Here is a 17265-nt window from a genome sequence, read left to right as displayed (position 1 = left end):
GCACGATTAGTTCCGACGGCATCATCCAAACCCATTTACTCACCGCGAAGTCGAAGGTCGCTCCACTCAAAACACTGACCATAGCACGACTCGAATTGAGCGGTGCACTTCGTCTGGCTTAACGATCGAAGCAGGCCTTAACGATCAAGATCTCTCGGATCGCATATTGTACTGATTTCACCATCGTGCTCCAGTGAATCAAGTCCTCGCCGCATATGTTAAAAACATTTGTGGTGAACTGAGTGGGCGAGATACAAACCAAGTCCAACATCTCCGACTGGCGCCATGTGCCTACCGCCGATAATCCAGCGGATCTCATCACACGAGGTCAGACGCTGAAGAAGTTCTTGCGCCCGTCCATTTGGAAAAATGGACCAGAGTGGCTCCACCAAACCGAAGAACATTGGCCGATTGGAACCCAACTCCGTTGGTCGAAGCCAATTGCATGGTGCTCGGTCGTTGATCTAATTATGGAGGAGGGTCTTTTACAAGGCAGTGCGTTGTTTTCTGTTTTAAGTAGTACCCTAGAGGGTTCTGCATCACGATGGCTTACGCAAGTACTGACTGGTGAAAAAATTTCCTGGTCAAGATTTAAAGAACTTTTTATTACGCGTTTCGGTGATGAAGAGACAACAACTTCGTCGCTGATAACGGTAGCCAGGGAATAACCACTGAGGGACCTGGTATCTTACGCGGCGCGTCTCTATTCTCTCTCGTAGACCAGATGGCAAAATTTAACTATGATTGAAGTAACCATCGCTGCTACTCTTTATCTGTTTACCAGATCAGCGCCTTAGACGACTGACACTTACGAGTATCTCAAGACTAAAGACCAATTTCTCAATGAGGTGAGAGCGCTCTCTTACGAGGGCAGGCCGACGTCTTCGTCAGTTAATCCATCGGTGGGCTCTGAAGCTAATTCGGAATTCGAAAAATTCGACCCCAGGAACAGTATAGTACCCACTTGAGGATAGGAGTTACGACCAGTCTGTTAGCTGAAAGGATCAGGAGGATAGCCAGCGGGTGGAGAAAAAGTGGAGAGAAGAATGGTAGTATTACAGAGAGGATAACTGGATTGGGAGGCTAATCGATAACCCCTGTACGTTTATAAACACTAGAAGAAACTCCGATTACTATACCATGCAGAACTTGAGCTGGCATAGTATATTCAATAAATCGCAAAATGTAAAAGAAAGAGACCCACTCAAGATGCTGAGATTGTGATGCAGAGGGGGGCGACACGGAACATGCCTTATGTAACCCCTTTTCGTACTTTATCGAGTCAGACTCGCGATGAAGATTTTGGCTCAAACATGAATATTGCGAGTCTGACTCGCGACCAGATACTTGGGCCAAACATAAATATCGCGAACACTTCCAAGCCCACATTCGACGCTCCAGCGAAGGACGATACATGGCCGCGCTACCATTCAACGACCGGCTTCAATCACTCGGTTCCTCTAAGGCGATGGCACTTAAACGACTTGCTTCGCTCAACCGCCGATTCCAGCGCGACAAGCATTTCGAAACAGAATATCGAACGGTATTACAAGAGTATCTGACATTGGGACACATGACCAAGGTCAAAACCAAGCACTCCAACGATAACGGATACTACTTACCTCATCATGCCGTAATCAAAGCATCGAGTTAAACCACTAAACTCCGTGTAGTCTTCGATGGATCGGCACCAAGCACTACCGGATTCTCACTAAATGATACACTCCACACAGGACCCAAGTTGCAGGAAGATTTATTTTGTATACTAATCAGATTCCGTTCTCATCAATACGTCCTTACTGGTGACATCGAAAAAATGTATCGGCAATTCCTGGTAGAGGACCGAAAATATCAAAAGATATTATGGCTCAGCGCGAGCGGAGAAACCGAAACATTAACACAGTAACTTAACACAGTAACGTCTAACTCGGAACACAGAACGCCAACGGAGTATAACTCAAATCAGCCCGCGACATTGCCAAACATTCGCGTATTCCATTAAGTATCATAGCGTGCTACGTTCATTAAGAGACTAAACTCAATTGTAAGATCCGTGCTCTATATTGTACACATCGATATTAATTGCGTGCGATAAGGTTGTTGATTGTATATCTATTCACTCGTGTAGACTAACTGTTGGAAATATATACTATTATAACCAAGTGACGACCAGTGTTATACTAACTGAATCACCCCTATTATCCTAAACGAAATACGGGGATCGAACTATTCGTGGTGTCGATTATCCTAATCGTAACGGGAATTTACGACTCCCGTTGACGCGTATTCTAACGACCGCGTCTCCCCGCGATAGCTCGAAAATACAGGCTCATTTCCCCCAAAATATAGATCCGACACCTCGGAATAAGCATCCAACAGGGTCGTGCAAAGTCTGTTATAAACATAAAATTCGGAGCGCAACGAAGTGGGAATGCGCGAAATGTAAAGTGGCTTTACATCTGCCAGAATGTTTTAAGAGGTATCATACTATGGAGGATTTGTAGAGTTTTACGTATTTCCTTTTTAGATATTCATTCAGTTTTATGATTAAATTTTATATAATTATATAATTTTATGACAAAATATAACGAATTTATAATATCTATAAAAGTAAAAGCGTAAGAGTTTATTTCCTCAACAGCATTATTGCGTAAAATTAACTATATCATAGGTATCGCGGGCATCTACATTTCGGTTCGTATTGCGACTATTTACGAGCATCAGTTTGGTCAGTTTAGCGCGCGTCGATGTCTATCGCTTGGGCCCGAGTTTCGTCGAACTAAATGGCACGGGAAGAGGTTAACTACCCCAACTGGACTTATGAAAAGATCATATTAGAGAACTATGTAGGCGATATACTGATAACTATCAACTCTGTAGAAGTGGTTGTCAGTAAGGAAGAATGCTGGAAGAAATTCCAAGAATTTTGCTAAAAAATTATATTGGTGAGACAAGCCCAGGAGAAGGACTTAGAAAGGTGAAGAAGAAGAGTTGGAGGAAGAAGTTGATTGGGTGAAAGGTGCAACATGAAAGATGACCAAGTGTGTGCCGGCAGGTGATTCCAGGGTTGCGATGGTTGAAGGAGCGGAAGAGGAAGTGTTTTTAGTGGGTAAAGACGTATACATCTTGCCGAACCACACATAACCCGGTGGCACCGTATTTGGAAAATGACGGTCGCCTCTGCACACGTCCAAAATAATAAGGATAACTCGCGTACGGGAGGAGACGCTGTGGGGTGCTCCGGCAGTAATTCGAAAAAGATTCCAGATGCTTTTCGTTGATATCGAGGAAAATTCCCCAGATTAAGAAAACATTATCATTCTACGTTAATTTGTTGTTGATATTTATGTTGTCTCTTTTTAATTCGTCTAACAGTCAGTTGGCATCTATCATCTACCATCGTGTTTTTTGAATTCTACCAATCTATCGTTTATTATTGTTAAGGGGTCAAGCCAGAAATCTGAATTATAAGACATATCAACCGCTAAGGAATCATCATGAGTAATCTTAAGACGTTTTTTCAACAACATAACGACGCAGCTCGTGTTGTATTAAATGCCTCCGACAATTTCAAGAAGGTTGGCGAAACCAAATTAATTGCTGCCACCGTTTGAAATCGACTGGAACGGCTTAGCAAATTCATCATCGAGTGCAAAATTTTGCACAAGAAAATCATTGCTACTGCTATGGAAGTTAAGCGTACCAGTTTGGATTACTTCACGAAGGATGGCTTCTTGGCCTTACACGAGATTTACCTGGATACATCGGATTTCGTAGCAGAAAGTCTTTCCTGTTTGAAGGCTACCGGCTCATCCGGTACTGCATCGACGCATCCACCAACAGGACGTGTCTCGCAACCCGGTGACGTTTTGGATCGACTATTTACGGTTCGTCTTCCGCAATTTTCTGAACCCATCAGTGAATGGGAAAGCTTCCGAGATTGCTTTTCAGCCAAGATCATCGCTCGCCAAAGCCTGCCCAACGTATCTCGTTTTTAGCCTTTGTTGCCCTGCTTATCAGGCGAGGCTAATGACCTCGTTACGAACATTGCGATAACCGATATGGGATTTAGTGTCGCGTGGGATCTTCAGGTCACGAAAAGCACGCAGCTGTTAGTGACAACGCATTTCATATTTTGTATGACTTTCCACAACTTCGTTCTGAATCGGCCGATCAACTTCGAAGCTATTGCGACGAAGTCAGTATGTTGTCTAACACCTTAAACGATATTGAACGTCGCGTTGACACGTGGGATGACATACTTGTTTTCTTCGCAGTAAAAACACCAGATTCTGCATCGCGTAAACCTTCGAAGTTGAAACTATGTAACAGTACGAGTTTGTCTGAAATTTAATGATCTAGATACGTTTTTGCAATTTCGAATACGCGCGTTACAATTAATCACGCTGCCGCATCAGTACCAGCATCATGGATTGCGGAATCGGCTGCAACCAATCAAGTCATTTTCGTGCCATGGTGTCGTTACACGATGCCGCGGTCGCAAAGAGGACGTGTGAACGATGTAAAGCGAATCACATGATTATACAATGCTCGTCGTTTAAAAGTAAACAGTCATGGAGTGTACAGACTCAATTTTACACGAAACGCTGGTAAACGTAGTTAATGAGCAACAAGAGACCGCGTCATTATCAATTCCAGTGATACATACTGAGACGCGAGAGCGTGGGAGTCGTTGTGTTAAACTCTCGGAAATTGTAGAAACGACCGAGCCTTGATAGAGCAGAGTGCGAATCTTTTCCGAAATTTTAGACGTTGATCGCAGTTCGATCCATTCAGTGTTGCGTTCGTTGTAGATCTACCTATTAGGTCGCGTGATTACCGACATCAAGGTCTCTCATTTCGATTAGGTTCGCGATCTAGAATTGGCGGACGAAAACCCCTTTAGTTCGGATCCAATAGATCTAGTTACCGGTGCGGATCAGTATGGATTGTTTCTTTTAGATGGTTTGCGAAAGGGTACGGTGAACGTGCCTGCGGCTCAAAACATCATTATTGGAGCTTCACTTTCCGCGGTGACGAACATGTTTCTACGACAGGAAAATCGTTTACAACGAAATGCTGAGCATTCAGCGGAATATTCTGCATTCTTATGCGAGTACGGAGCACTTGCTATATGGTTGAAGTAAAAGATTCTTCACCAGCTGCATCACTTCATACCATGTACATACTCTATTACGTAGCCATTCGTGAACGTAACGCCATATCACACTTCCAGTAGTTTACAACGCTTCTTCTAAAACGGGGTGTGGTAAATCGTTAAATGATCACTTATTCATCGTTCCCAATTTGCAAGCAGACTTAGCCGCAGTAATTCTTCGATGTCACCGTTGCCGATACTTTATCGCACACATTGCGAAGATATACCGACAGACTTTTATAGATTTCAAGGATGTTGATTATCAATGGATTTTGTGGCGATCCTCTCCATCGAAACCATTGCGACACTATCGACTTCTGACCGTTACGTACGATACTGCTTGCGCTCCTTATCTCGCAATGCGTGTCCTACAAGAACTCGCAAAAGATGAAAGTCGAAATGTTCTCTATTCGCTAGTTCTTCGCAATCAAATTTACGTGGATGACTGCGCGTTCGGTGCGGACGATCCACAGTTAGTACGTCAAACTTGTGATCACGTGCTTGTTCTGTTGAGAGAAGATGTGTTTACATTGCGAAAATGGACCAGTAACTGCCTTGCATTAATTGTTGATATTCATCCTTCGGATCACGGTCTCGCAGCCAGTAAAGCGTTGTTACACGACGACAATTTAAAGGTCCCTGATATAAATTGGAATCCCGAGAAAATTGGAATCGTTTCGATATTATTATTAATAACGTCACTCCAAAAATCAAATCGGAGATTCTTTCGACGATCGTAATATTTTCTGATCCACTGGTTTGGACTGCTCCTGTTATTGTCGTGTCGAAAATTCTGATGCAACATCTCTGGTTGTAGAAGCGTGGTCGGGTCAATATCATCCCGAACGAGCTCCGCGACACGTGAACAACGTATTGTACTCAACTTCCTCCTCTTTGTTCTATGGTTCTGCCTTGATGGACAGGACACGGCATGCAAATGTTTAAAACAAAGCCGCACGGTAATTGTTTACTTTCGCGTTACGACAACGGCAATATTGTCGCCTGTCTTCTCGTTGCTAAGTTTAAAGTGGCTCCGTTCAGATCATTAACAAGTGACTTGAACTATGTGCAGTTTTACTTCTTTCTCGTTTGATGGCATCCAGATGAGCTTCTTTCGGCGATTTTAAATGCGAGTTGCATGGTTGGTCCCATTCCACGATTACACTCACATGGTTAAGTCAACCCGCTTTTCGCTACAAAACGTCTGTCGCAAACCGCGCCGTGGATATTCAGGAAACATGCCACAATTTCAATGGCACCATATTCACTCTGAGGAAAATCCCACTGACTGTGCCCCTCGCGGAATGGACGACCCGCATTTTATGAGTCACTTATTAAGGCGAAATGGCCCTAGGTGGCTCAAGTCGTCATCGATTTCGTGACCTTACGGGATACTACAGCTCGAGACAGCGGTTTCTTTGAAGGAACATGTACCTGTCGTTTTTAATACGATAAGTTCGCTAAAACCGTTGGATTTGAGGGATTCTCTAGTTGTCCCAAGCTTCTTCGCGTGACTGCATATATGTTACGTTTCATCGGAAAACTTTAGTTGTCCCATAACTATCCCAATTGTCTTTATCGGCAAAATAGTGTCAATCGGAGAATTGTTCGAGTGTGGCATCCAGTCGAATTGCAGCATCTGAGAGATAAGCTTCCTCTTCCGCGTCAAAGCCCATTAATTTCTCTAAACCAGTATCCCGATCCGAAAGGACTGATTCGCGTTGGAGGGCGGCTTCATAAGAAACCAAACATACCATTATACTTGCGTCGCATCCTCTAGTTTCGTTTTACATTAACCTTCTGCATATGAAGCTGCTACATGTAGGCCCTCAATTAATGTTGTCAAATTTGAGACAAGAATTATGGCTGCTACGGGCACGTTCTTCCGTTACGTCAGAATTGTGAGAGATCATTCGTCGGTGCGTGTTACTCGTGCAAAGGAAGTTTTCTTACATTGCGGCGTGGATTATGCTGGCCCTATCCCTGTCCGAATGAACCCTGGTCGCGTTCACAAATCGACAAAAACGCATGTCACGTCGTTTTATATACATAGCAAATCGCGCTGTGCACTTCAAATTGGTAGGGTCCTATACAACGTGTATGCGTTTCTCGCGTCCTACGATCGTTTCAGTTCTCGTCGCAGTTTACCGATCCCTATATATAGTGATAATGGAACTAGTTTCCAGGGCACCGATAAAGAAGTGACCGCTGCGACCGCAGCGACTCTGTTCCGTAAGCTCGCGAATGATCAAGTAGTATGAAATTTTATTCCACAACTTTATTCATTTTCGCATTCCGGCGGGCTGTGGGAAACTGGAATTCGAAGCACGAAGTACCATTTAAAACGAGTAATTGGTGCGCACACTCTCTTTTTTGAGTAGCTAACTACCGTTTTGTGTCAGATCGAAACATGCATGAATTCCCGTCCGATGGCCCCATTTTCGGATAATATCGATTATTATACAGCACTGGCATCGGGTCACTTTCTTATCGGCACGGCCATCACTACAGTTCCACCACCGACTCTTCTCGACGTACACGATTCGCGTTCTACTGGTTGGCAACTCTTGACAGAATTATACGAGAACATTTGGAAAATGTAGCGGAATGATTATATTTACTCGTTTCAACAGCACACAAAATGACGCATCAAGAATCACCTTGATAATTTTGGTCGTATCGTTCTTCTCCGAAACGTCCTTGCATCTCCGTGCAAGTGGGACCTTGCGCGAATAATCAAATATCATCCCGGAGCGGTTAACGTAATCGGGGTGGTTACTGTTAAGACTGCCGATTCAGAGTACAAGCGTCCGATCCTCAAACTGTGTTTTCTTCCCGTTGACACCAACGAAAATGCTTTGCGGGATCCAAAGAATGCGACGAGACACATTTATATAAAGATACAACAATTGTGTAAATTTTCTGTTTAGTCTATTGTACGAAAATTAATGCTGCTCTGTTATGGCGAGCGATGATAATTGTAAATAATTGAAGAAATTGCGTGTAAATTAGATTTATATTGCGGAATATAATATTATATGCACTTCTTGCATAGCTTCAACGTGCGAATGTCAATTCTGCGGTGCACCTGTTTCTATACGCGTTTATACTGTATATGCTCCACGTCGAACTATCTGTCCAAGTCATTCATTTGGAATTTTCATTATTAAACGAAGAATTAAAAAAAATTTTTCTTGAGTCACGTATCGACATCTTAATATCATGCATACAGCGTTAATCGCATAGTGGGGCATATACGCCCCATGCGACGTGGCAATCAAACTTTTTAGCTTCCTGAAATTCATCTACATTCGTACAAAAATCCAGCTTATGTACAAAGTCTTCCCTCTTCAATAATGTCAAGAAATCGTTTCGAGTTCCTATTGTGAATATTACATTTTTGTAATAATGAAAATCAAAATGTGAACAACCGTCTGTATAAAATTAGGGTAATAATTAATACGTTAAATGAAAATTTTCAGAAGTTACGATCCAGGCAAAATTATTTGTGTGGATGAATCTCTGATTCCCTTTCAAAGTCGCATCATTCTTAAACAATATATAAAGCAAAATCAACACAAACAGGGCATACAAATATTCAAATTATGTGCGGCTCCGGAATCACAATCGCTTTTCAAATTTATTGCGGAAAGGAGCAGATGCAGAAAAAATGACGCTTGCAAAGGTATTTATGACATTGTGCTAAAATATATTTGGTAAGGGTCATTGTGTATCGATAATTGGTACACAAGTATCGAAATAGCCAGAAAATTAATTACCGAAATTATTCATCTAATTGGAGCGATGAAATTAAAAAGTTCCAATGCCAAATTCCAAAAGATCTGGTCGCAAAAAATTACAGCGAGATAAGTACATTGCGAATGAAAGTAAAGATGGATTAACTATATTAAAATGGAAAGGCAAGCGTGATGTTTTTTTATTATCAACAAAGCACTCTGATGAAACTGCCTTTGTACGGAAAGGAGGTTAGATCACATAAAACCAAAAATTGTCATAGATTACAATAATGGACAGTATTTATATTATGTAGATGTCTCCGATCGAATGACATGGTAGTGCAGTTCTTTACGAAAATCGACCAAGTAGTACAAAAAAATTATATTTGAAGTTTGCTTAAACACAGCTATTACAAATGCATGGATTGTATAGAATAATCTTACATATAATGAAACATTAAGCTTCGAATTTAGAAAAAAATTAGCTATATATCTGATGTCCTGAAATAATGATACTCTACCCATAATACCAAAGCGAAATCGTCATGAAATTAAAGAAAAGGAAGCTAAGTTTAATCCAGCAAGAAGACGCTATAGAATTTTTTTAAAATAACGTAAACATTTTTGGTTCACAAACGGTAAAGAGTTTTACCATGAAAATTGCAATATTTTGCAATAGTTGTATTGATAAGCCATATTTATGTTTACCATGTTTTAATAAAATCCACTGTAATATGCTTTTGTGATTATAAACAAATATGTAACGTAAACAACGTAACGTAATAACAATTGTTAAAATAGTATGTTTATTTTAAGTTATTTTTTTTTATTTGAATTTTGACATCATTAAAAATATTATGTAAGAGCATGTGAATCGTTTAGTATGTAAATGTCAACCATGTGTTTATGAAATTAATTCTTTAAAAATTAAATTTATTGCTTTGACGTTTAATACAACAAACAATATATCCTTTCCTTAATTATTATATTCTTTTCACTATTATAAAAATGTTAAGGTATACATAAGAAGTAAAATTACTAATCGTATACTCCTTGTAAGACCTGAGGGGAGAGTAACCAAAAATTGGTCTAGTACGTGCTAAATGTGATGCTATGCTAGGGTCACGACGTAACCGCTAATTGAATTATGTATCGATCGCTCTCATATAGATCTGTAACGCCAATATTGATCGTTACGATCACTAAACGATCCCTCCTACGATTGCTTTTTCTCTCCCGAGACGTCGAACGAACAACACCTGTATACAACGCCTGCAAGCCGTTGAGTGGGAGTACGGTATGTCACAGATTTCTGTTTGACATGTATTTAATCCTTTGATCCGGATATTCTTGGGTGTTAACTTGCGGCAAATGAGAAATGATATGCACGGGAAGCGAAAATCAGTAAGTAAAAATGCTTGACTGCAAAAAGGTTAGGTCGAAAACTATCGAGCTACTGGAGAAGTAGTTCACGGGAAACAGTTTGGTAAAGCATTGTATAAGCTCGAGAAAAAAAGTCAAGAAAATTTCACCTGCTCTATGTTGAGATCAGGGATGAATCTCGTACATCGAGACTGAAGAATCGAGAGAAGACCGAGAAAGCTAATGACTCTTTTCCTCGCCGATATAAAGTGACAGATTGAGTACTTCGCTGCCAACAAGACTAACAACATTGGGAAGGTTGTAGAAGGAGGGTAGAATTATATCGCAGAGAAGTTTTCTAGAATGAAGCCTCAGGAATTATGGGACACTGAAGTACGTTAATGATGACAAATCCGCTAAGTCTACAGAATTCAACAATGTTTCCTAGTACGCATTATCTGAGCGGGCCACCGGTTACCCAGTTTTTCTCAACAGCAGCCGGTTCGCTTTGCTTATGTCTAAGGTTTTGCCCATGTTAAAGACAAGTCGCCCAAATCGTTGCATCTGTTTTTCAGTCATCCTTAAGTAGTCGACCGTGGTTCAAGTAATTTCGATGTTCTTATTGACGACGCTCGATGTATTTTAGGCCATGATCGGCGGCTCGAGCGTAAATCGAGTCGGCGAGTATCCAACGACGAGCAAAAATTATTCACATCGCCATTGATTCTCAACATCATCGCTAATTATTTCATAATAACTGTAATCTTTTCACATAAACTGTTTCGTTGTGTTTACATCGAATGTTAACGGACCCACCGGCACTGTGAGGAAATTATATTACTGTGTCTGGGAATCGGTGGTCTTGTACACTGCGCCAATATGGGCATTTGCCCTCAGTATAGAGAAGATACTGCCCTTGTATATTTGTTTTGTGTAAAATCTAATGTTCGGCGTCGAGTGGAGGCCTACGTATAACTCTAAAAGCTCCTTCGGAACAAAGACTGCTGAAATTTCGAGTCGATTTTCACGGTTAAAAGGTTTTGTGGATTTATTTAAAACAGCAGTGATAGAAAATGAAGCTCTGAAAAATTCGATGCGTTTGCAATACTTATTTATGTCTATCAAAAATGAACTACGCATGGCAGTGTCTAATCACAATGTGTTAGGGAATAATTAAGAAATCACGAGGAGAATAATGAAGGTCATCAATTTCTTCATTGCTACATAGGTTATTCAGGCTGACCACTATACATCACGACAAATTAAATCGCCTCTGACTATTTACCGTGACGTTCACATAGACGTCGCTTTGGTAACTTGGATTATAAAGTCGACGAGTGCGATCCAATCTTAGTCCACTCCATCACACGGAGATATGACGCGCAGTTATAGAAGGAATAGACGGAAGCGTGCAGGAATTTCGAGGAATAAGCAAACAACTAAAGGAATTCCGAGTTGGGACAGCCAATTCATTGTTGGCCAGAAAGCGGAGCAAAGCACTCGTCAGCAAACAGGCAGAAAAATCACGCTATAAAGCTCTCAGTTGTAAAGTCGACGAGTGGGATCTCTGTGAGTCTCTTCTGTAAAATAGGGATCAGTCTTAACTTTCGTCCATTGGAACGTTTGTATGCCCAGGTTGCCTGAAAGTACTCATGTCCGCTCACTTTCCAGGGGCTCCATGAATGCATTGCCAGTGCCCTCTGTGGGGGAATAGCAGATGAACGCATTACTTCGTTGGAAAGTCCTGTAAACGTTCTACCAGCGTGTGTAGAAATTGGTCTAGGGACTGTTTTGAGTACCTCCAGAAACGTTACAAGTGGCAAATAACATATGCGCATCTAAGGGTAGGATATATAGTACTATTCCAAAACCCCCTTCCTCCTAATCAGTGGGAGTTAAAGGTAGCTCAGAACACCTTTCCTAGCAAGGATAGAAAATTTAGAGTGGTGGAAATCAAAACTGTATCCTTCTACCAACACGTGACCTGTGACGCATGTATGTAAACTTCCGGTAGATTAAAAAATTAATGGGGAACGTTACAAATATATGCGGAACTTCATACTGGCTCATGTGTTCCAGCGTGGTACATTTATTTCATTCTCGATTTTGTTGCAAACGATACGTTTAACAATGCCTAACACCTTCTTTCCTAAAGCATTTTGCAGCTCTCTTCCACGAATTTTGCTGTAGGAAGAAAGGTTTCGCTTCCGACGAAGTGAGGCAGCACAACTAATTAGTCAAGGATTATTTTTCTATCATCGACGATTCCTACCTGGACTAAAAGGCCTGTTCCCTCCATTTGCTACGAAGTTTAAAAAATTCCAAAGCTGACGCCTTCTTACAGAACGCCTTCTTTACTAAGGCAGAAGAGCCCTGCGGGGAAGTTCGGAATCGCGTAGCTCTTCTCCGTATCCAATTACCAATCCTCAGCAAGGACTATCGGGGGTGGAATTTCTTCGAAGCCCTTTTTAACATCAAGACGAGCGGGGGATAGCCTTGGTTTTAAGTTCTCGACGAAGAACATCAACGAAGGAAATTTCCTGACAAAGCTGGATGATAAGACAAATTTTACGGATTATGATGACGCGACACGCGGAGATCGATTCGAGGAAGGATTGGAACGCACGTGTGCCGAGGAATTAAAGAGGATCTTACCTCCGTGCGGCAAGAAGAGCATAAGTTTTTGGTGGAACGATGAGTTGTCCGATCTGAGACGGGCAACTCCGAAATTAAGGAGAAGAGCACAGAAGGCAGTGACAGCTGGTGGAGACAACTGGCCTGGTAAGCGAATTTAAGAAGGCGAGAAAGAGGCTGAGAAGTGCGATCGTGCACATTAAAGAAGAGAAGTGAAAGGAGTTCTACGCGACTCTGGAACAAGACCCCGGGGGGAGGCTGTATCGAGTAGTAAGGGCGAAAATGACACGAAGCGGACCTCCGGAGAGCCTTAACAGGGGCAGAGTCGCGAGGATTCTGGTCGACTTCTTCGTCACTGGTCGAGGAAAACAACTGGAGGAAGGACACGGTGCTCGCATCCCATGGACGCAGGACAAGGATCCATATGACCTGCGGGTAATGGACGAAGATCTGCGGATCGCAATGAAGAGGTATGATCCGAAAAGGCCGCGGGTGTGGAAGGGGTCTCTGGGCAGGTTGTTAAGATCATCGTTGAGCAACGACCTGGGCGGCTCCTGGATTTGTTTAACAGTATATACAGGAGTGGAAGGAGGTGTGGAAGGTGGCGAGGGTGATTTTGCCTAAACCGACAAGGGATCCGCTGTTGTTATCTTCCTATAGACTCATAAGTATACTGCCGGCGTTGAGCAAAGTCTGGCAGCACACGTGTAAGAGAACAATATGGATTCAGAAGAGGAAGGTACACGATCGACGCATTGAGTAGAGCTTGTGTGATCGCGGAGCGGTCCAAAAGAAAATGGTTGCTCTGCGTTTTGGTCGCTCTGGACATTAAGAACGCCTTCAACACGCTGAGGTAGAAGAGGATATTGGAGAAAGTCAAGGAAAGACGTTTACCAGGCCAGTTGCTGAAGATTTTAGACGACTATCTTTCAGATAGAAGAATAGTTATCCACTGCCAGGAAGGGAAAGTAGAGAGGAATATTTATGCGGGGGTGCCTCAGGGGTCAGTCTTAGAGCCATTATTGTGGAATTTGGTCTACGACGGCCTCCTGATGGCACTGGATTCGATTAACGCGTTCGCGTTCGCGGATGACTTGGCACTGGTCATCACGACAAGGAAGACGCAAGAGATCGGGGACAGGGACCGCGGACTGGTCAAGATAGTGGCTGATTGGTGCAATGACGCGGGTCTTCGGCTGGCGATGCAGAAAACCGAAGTTATTTTGTTGACCGGGAAACGAGTTCCTAAAGTTTTTAATCTGGACGTAGGTGGTGGGGAGATCACCACCAAAGAAGCGATAAGATATCTGGGGGTAACACTTGACAATGCCAGGGGATACTCCTCGCACTTCGAGCAAGTGTGCGAGAAGACGGAGAGGTTTCTAAATGCTATTAGGAGCCTTCTGCCTAATGCGAATGGACCTGTAGCGGCACTCGACGGTAAAATTCATAACGGTTTCCGTCCAGTGATCCCACACAAAAACCGTTTACTTATAGATAAGTTTATCATAGATCCGACAACCTTAGGCGGTTACCGTAAGTCAATTAAAATCCGTCGTTTTTGTCATGATCATGTCTTCGCTTCGACTACCGGAAAAGTCAAAATCGTAAACAAGGTCGAGAACTCAGCGACCGTTGGGATCTTTTGAGAACACCTTCGAAAGGAAGACCCCGACGCCTTTTGTCAACTCCAACGGTTATAAATATAGCGAATAGGGAAAGGAGGCAACCTTTTGTCATCGAGTGACACGAGCAGTAACAATTAAGTCGATACTTCCCCTGCGCCGATATATTCATAGTCTCGAATCAATCCAGCAAGTTGTGTTATACGACTAGTGTACTTAGGATATATGTTAATAAATAATATCGTTAAATATACTCGTGTTTCTGAGTGCACTATCGCCTACTACCACTTCAAATTGGTGACCCCGACGTGACTTTTTTTTGTGTAAGAGGTGAAAGCGATAGGTTAGTCCAACTTTGAGCATCACAGTCCTCAGCTCACGCCAATGGAAACTGAGAGCAAACGAACTCCAGCCGGCTCATCGTTCCATGTGCCGCCTTTCATGCCCACGAAGACCGGGGTATGGTTCTCCATTTTGGAAAAATACTTCGGGGTAGCTGGCATCATCAACGACGAAGAAAAAGCCTTGGCCCTCATAGGATTCCTTGAGCCTCAGTACCTCGCGCAAATTGAGGACACGGTAACCAGCCTCCCTGCTGCAGGCCAGTACGAAACATTGAAGAGCGAGCTCATCGAGCTCAGCGAGCAGGACTCGGGCTCCTACTGATGAACGGGGGCTCGGCGAGCACATGCGTGACGTGGAGAGGATCCTCCGTGATCGACGTCACATGGGCTACCTCCGAGGCCTACAGGAGAATTTCCAATTGGAGAGTGGCCGAAGGGGTCGAGACACTGTCCGACCAACGGGGAAGAAGTCCCGGTGAGACGCCAGATGAATTACCTGGGTTTGCCAATGGACCTTCAGGCCGCATTTCGAGATCCTGGTTCCAAGGGTGACAGCCGCAACCAATGCCTTATGCGGTTTGTTGTCAAACATCGGGGGAGCAGGGATCGGAGTACGCCGGCTCTACGAGGGAGTGGTCCGGTCCAGAATCCTCTACGGAGCCCCCGTATGGGCCGAAGACCTGATGGCGAGTCGCCGCAACTTACTCTTGTTGAGGAGGTTGCAAAGAACGATCGCCATCCGCATAGTGAGAGGATATCGAACCATATCCTACGCATCAGCGTCCGTGGTGGCGGCGTCCCCACAGTACGAGTTACAGGCCCTTGCGCTCCGACGGGTGTACGAACACCTGAGGGACCTGGGCTCAGACGGGCTTACGCCGTCCATCGCCAGCCGGCCGGCCCAAGACGTCCGGACGGAGGCGAATCTAGAGACCTGGGAGCGATGGCGTTCTCGCCTGCTCGAGGATGATGCTGTACAGCCACACCGAGGCGTTCGAGCCGTCCTTCACAACTGGGAGGCTTGGAGGGACCTACTGGACGACGCAAATGCTCACCAGCCACGGAGTATTCGGCGAGTTCCTGCTAAGGATTCGGAGGGAGGCGACATCCATCTGTCACCACTGCAAGGAAGAGGAAGACACGGCGCAGCACACTCTGGAATTCTGTCCAGCGTGGGAAGAACCGCGCCGTATCTTGCGACTCGCTATCGGCGAGAGATTAGTCCCCGAGGCTGTCGTTGGGGCGATGCTGAGGGGGCACCAGGAGTTCATCGCCGTTCGCTCCTATTGCGAGCAAGTTATGCGCGTGAAGGAGCGAGCGGAGCGGGATAGGGAGAAGAGACAGGATCCTGTCAGGCTGCCGTACCCAAGGGACCCTGCACGCCGCAGGGTTGCGGAACCACCACCACTGCCGCCCTAGATGCGTTTAAGAAGCCGTCACGCCGAGGAGGGTTTGGGCCCTCCCCGGACTTGCACGACGGTACGGGGAAGAGGCGTTAGGGGATTTGTGGTCCCCCCCCCCTAGCGGCCCAAGTCAAGACAAGGACGCCTCCCTTAACAACAAACAGGGAGAAGACGAAAAAGTGCTCCGGCAGGATTTCGCAAGAGAACCCGGGCCACTTCTGCGAAACGTCAGGAAGACCACCGTGGGGTTTTAGTTGGTTTGAGTCCGACACTACCCTGTCGTCACCCAGAAGGGGGCAGGGTGTCCGAGAGGATTTCCCCACGTAAAAAAAAGGCCACACTGTAAACGAGCACTGAATAAAACCGCTCGTAGATCGCGTTAAAGCCATTAATGTAGCGACTTTCCCCGCGAATATCAAGGCACTACGCAGATACCTGGGTATGATCAACTTTTACCGACGTTTCATACCGGGGGCAGCTAAAATTTTACAATCCCTCAACGATTTGCTTCAAGGGGCGAAAAAGGGCAACATGCCCATTATTTGGTCGGAGGAAGTCAAAACGAGCTTTAGCGAGTCAAAACCGGCCATAGCTAACGCTACGATGGTAGCGCATCCTATACCTGGCGCGCCCATCAGCCCCGCAGTAGACGCGTCCGACTTTGCAATAGGAGCGGTGTTGCAGCAACGCGCGAATGACACTTGGCAACCGTTGGGTTTCTTAACTAAACCCTTAAATTCCGCGCAGCGAAAATATAGCGCGTATGATCGCGAATTGCTCGCTATGTATACCGCGGTCAAGCGATTTAGACACGCCGTAGAGGGGAGGAATTTCATCATTTTCACAGATCATAAACCCCTCACTTATGCGTTCAGTCAAAATCCCGACAAGTGTTCGCCGCGACAATTCCGTCAGCTAGACTATATCGGACAATTCACGACCGATACAAGGTATATAAAAGGGCTTAATAATAATGTAGCCGATGCCCTATCTCGCATCGAC

At 44.2% G+C, this 17265-nt stretch overlaps 1 protein-coding gene and 1 long non-coding RNA gene across 2 annotated transcripts in view; one reads left to right on the top strand and one right to left on the bottom strand.

The window, feature by feature from the left end:
* The window catches only part of LOC125386174, a 34243-nt gene extending 19521 nt beyond the window's left edge, over window positions 1-14722 (bottom strand). Inside the window, exon 1 of the long non-coding RNA XR_007226087.1 lies at window positions 1623-14722. This is a non-coding gene — a long non-coding RNA (uncharacterized LOC125386174). The remainder of the gene's footprint in view (window positions 1-1622) is intronic.
* A 1107-nt stretch (window positions 14723-15829) lies between these two features.
* On the top strand, window positions 15830-16279 carry LOC125386214. The gene has a single exon (XM_048411522.1). The coding sequence runs from the start codon at window positions 15830-15832 to the stop codon at window positions 16277-16279; it is 450 nt and encodes a 149-aa protein (XP_048267479.1).
* The last annotated feature ends 986 nt before the right edge of the window (window positions 16280-17265 follow it).

The sequence above is a fragment of the Bombus terrestris genome, chromosome 13 (genome assembly GCF_910591885.1).
Source record: "Bombus terrestris chromosome 13, iyBomTerr1.2, whole genome shotgun sequence".
NCBI lineage: Eukaryota > Metazoa > Arthropoda > Insecta > Hymenoptera > Apidae > Bombus > Bombus terrestris.
This window is presented reverse-complemented; position numbering and strand designations above follow the sequence as displayed.

What these genes read in the sequence shown, in the direction of transcription:
- LOC125386214 (XM_048411522.1), top strand. Translation starts at nt 15,830, where the DNA reads ATGCTGTACAGCCACACCGAGGCGTTCGAGCCGTCCTTCACAACTGGG.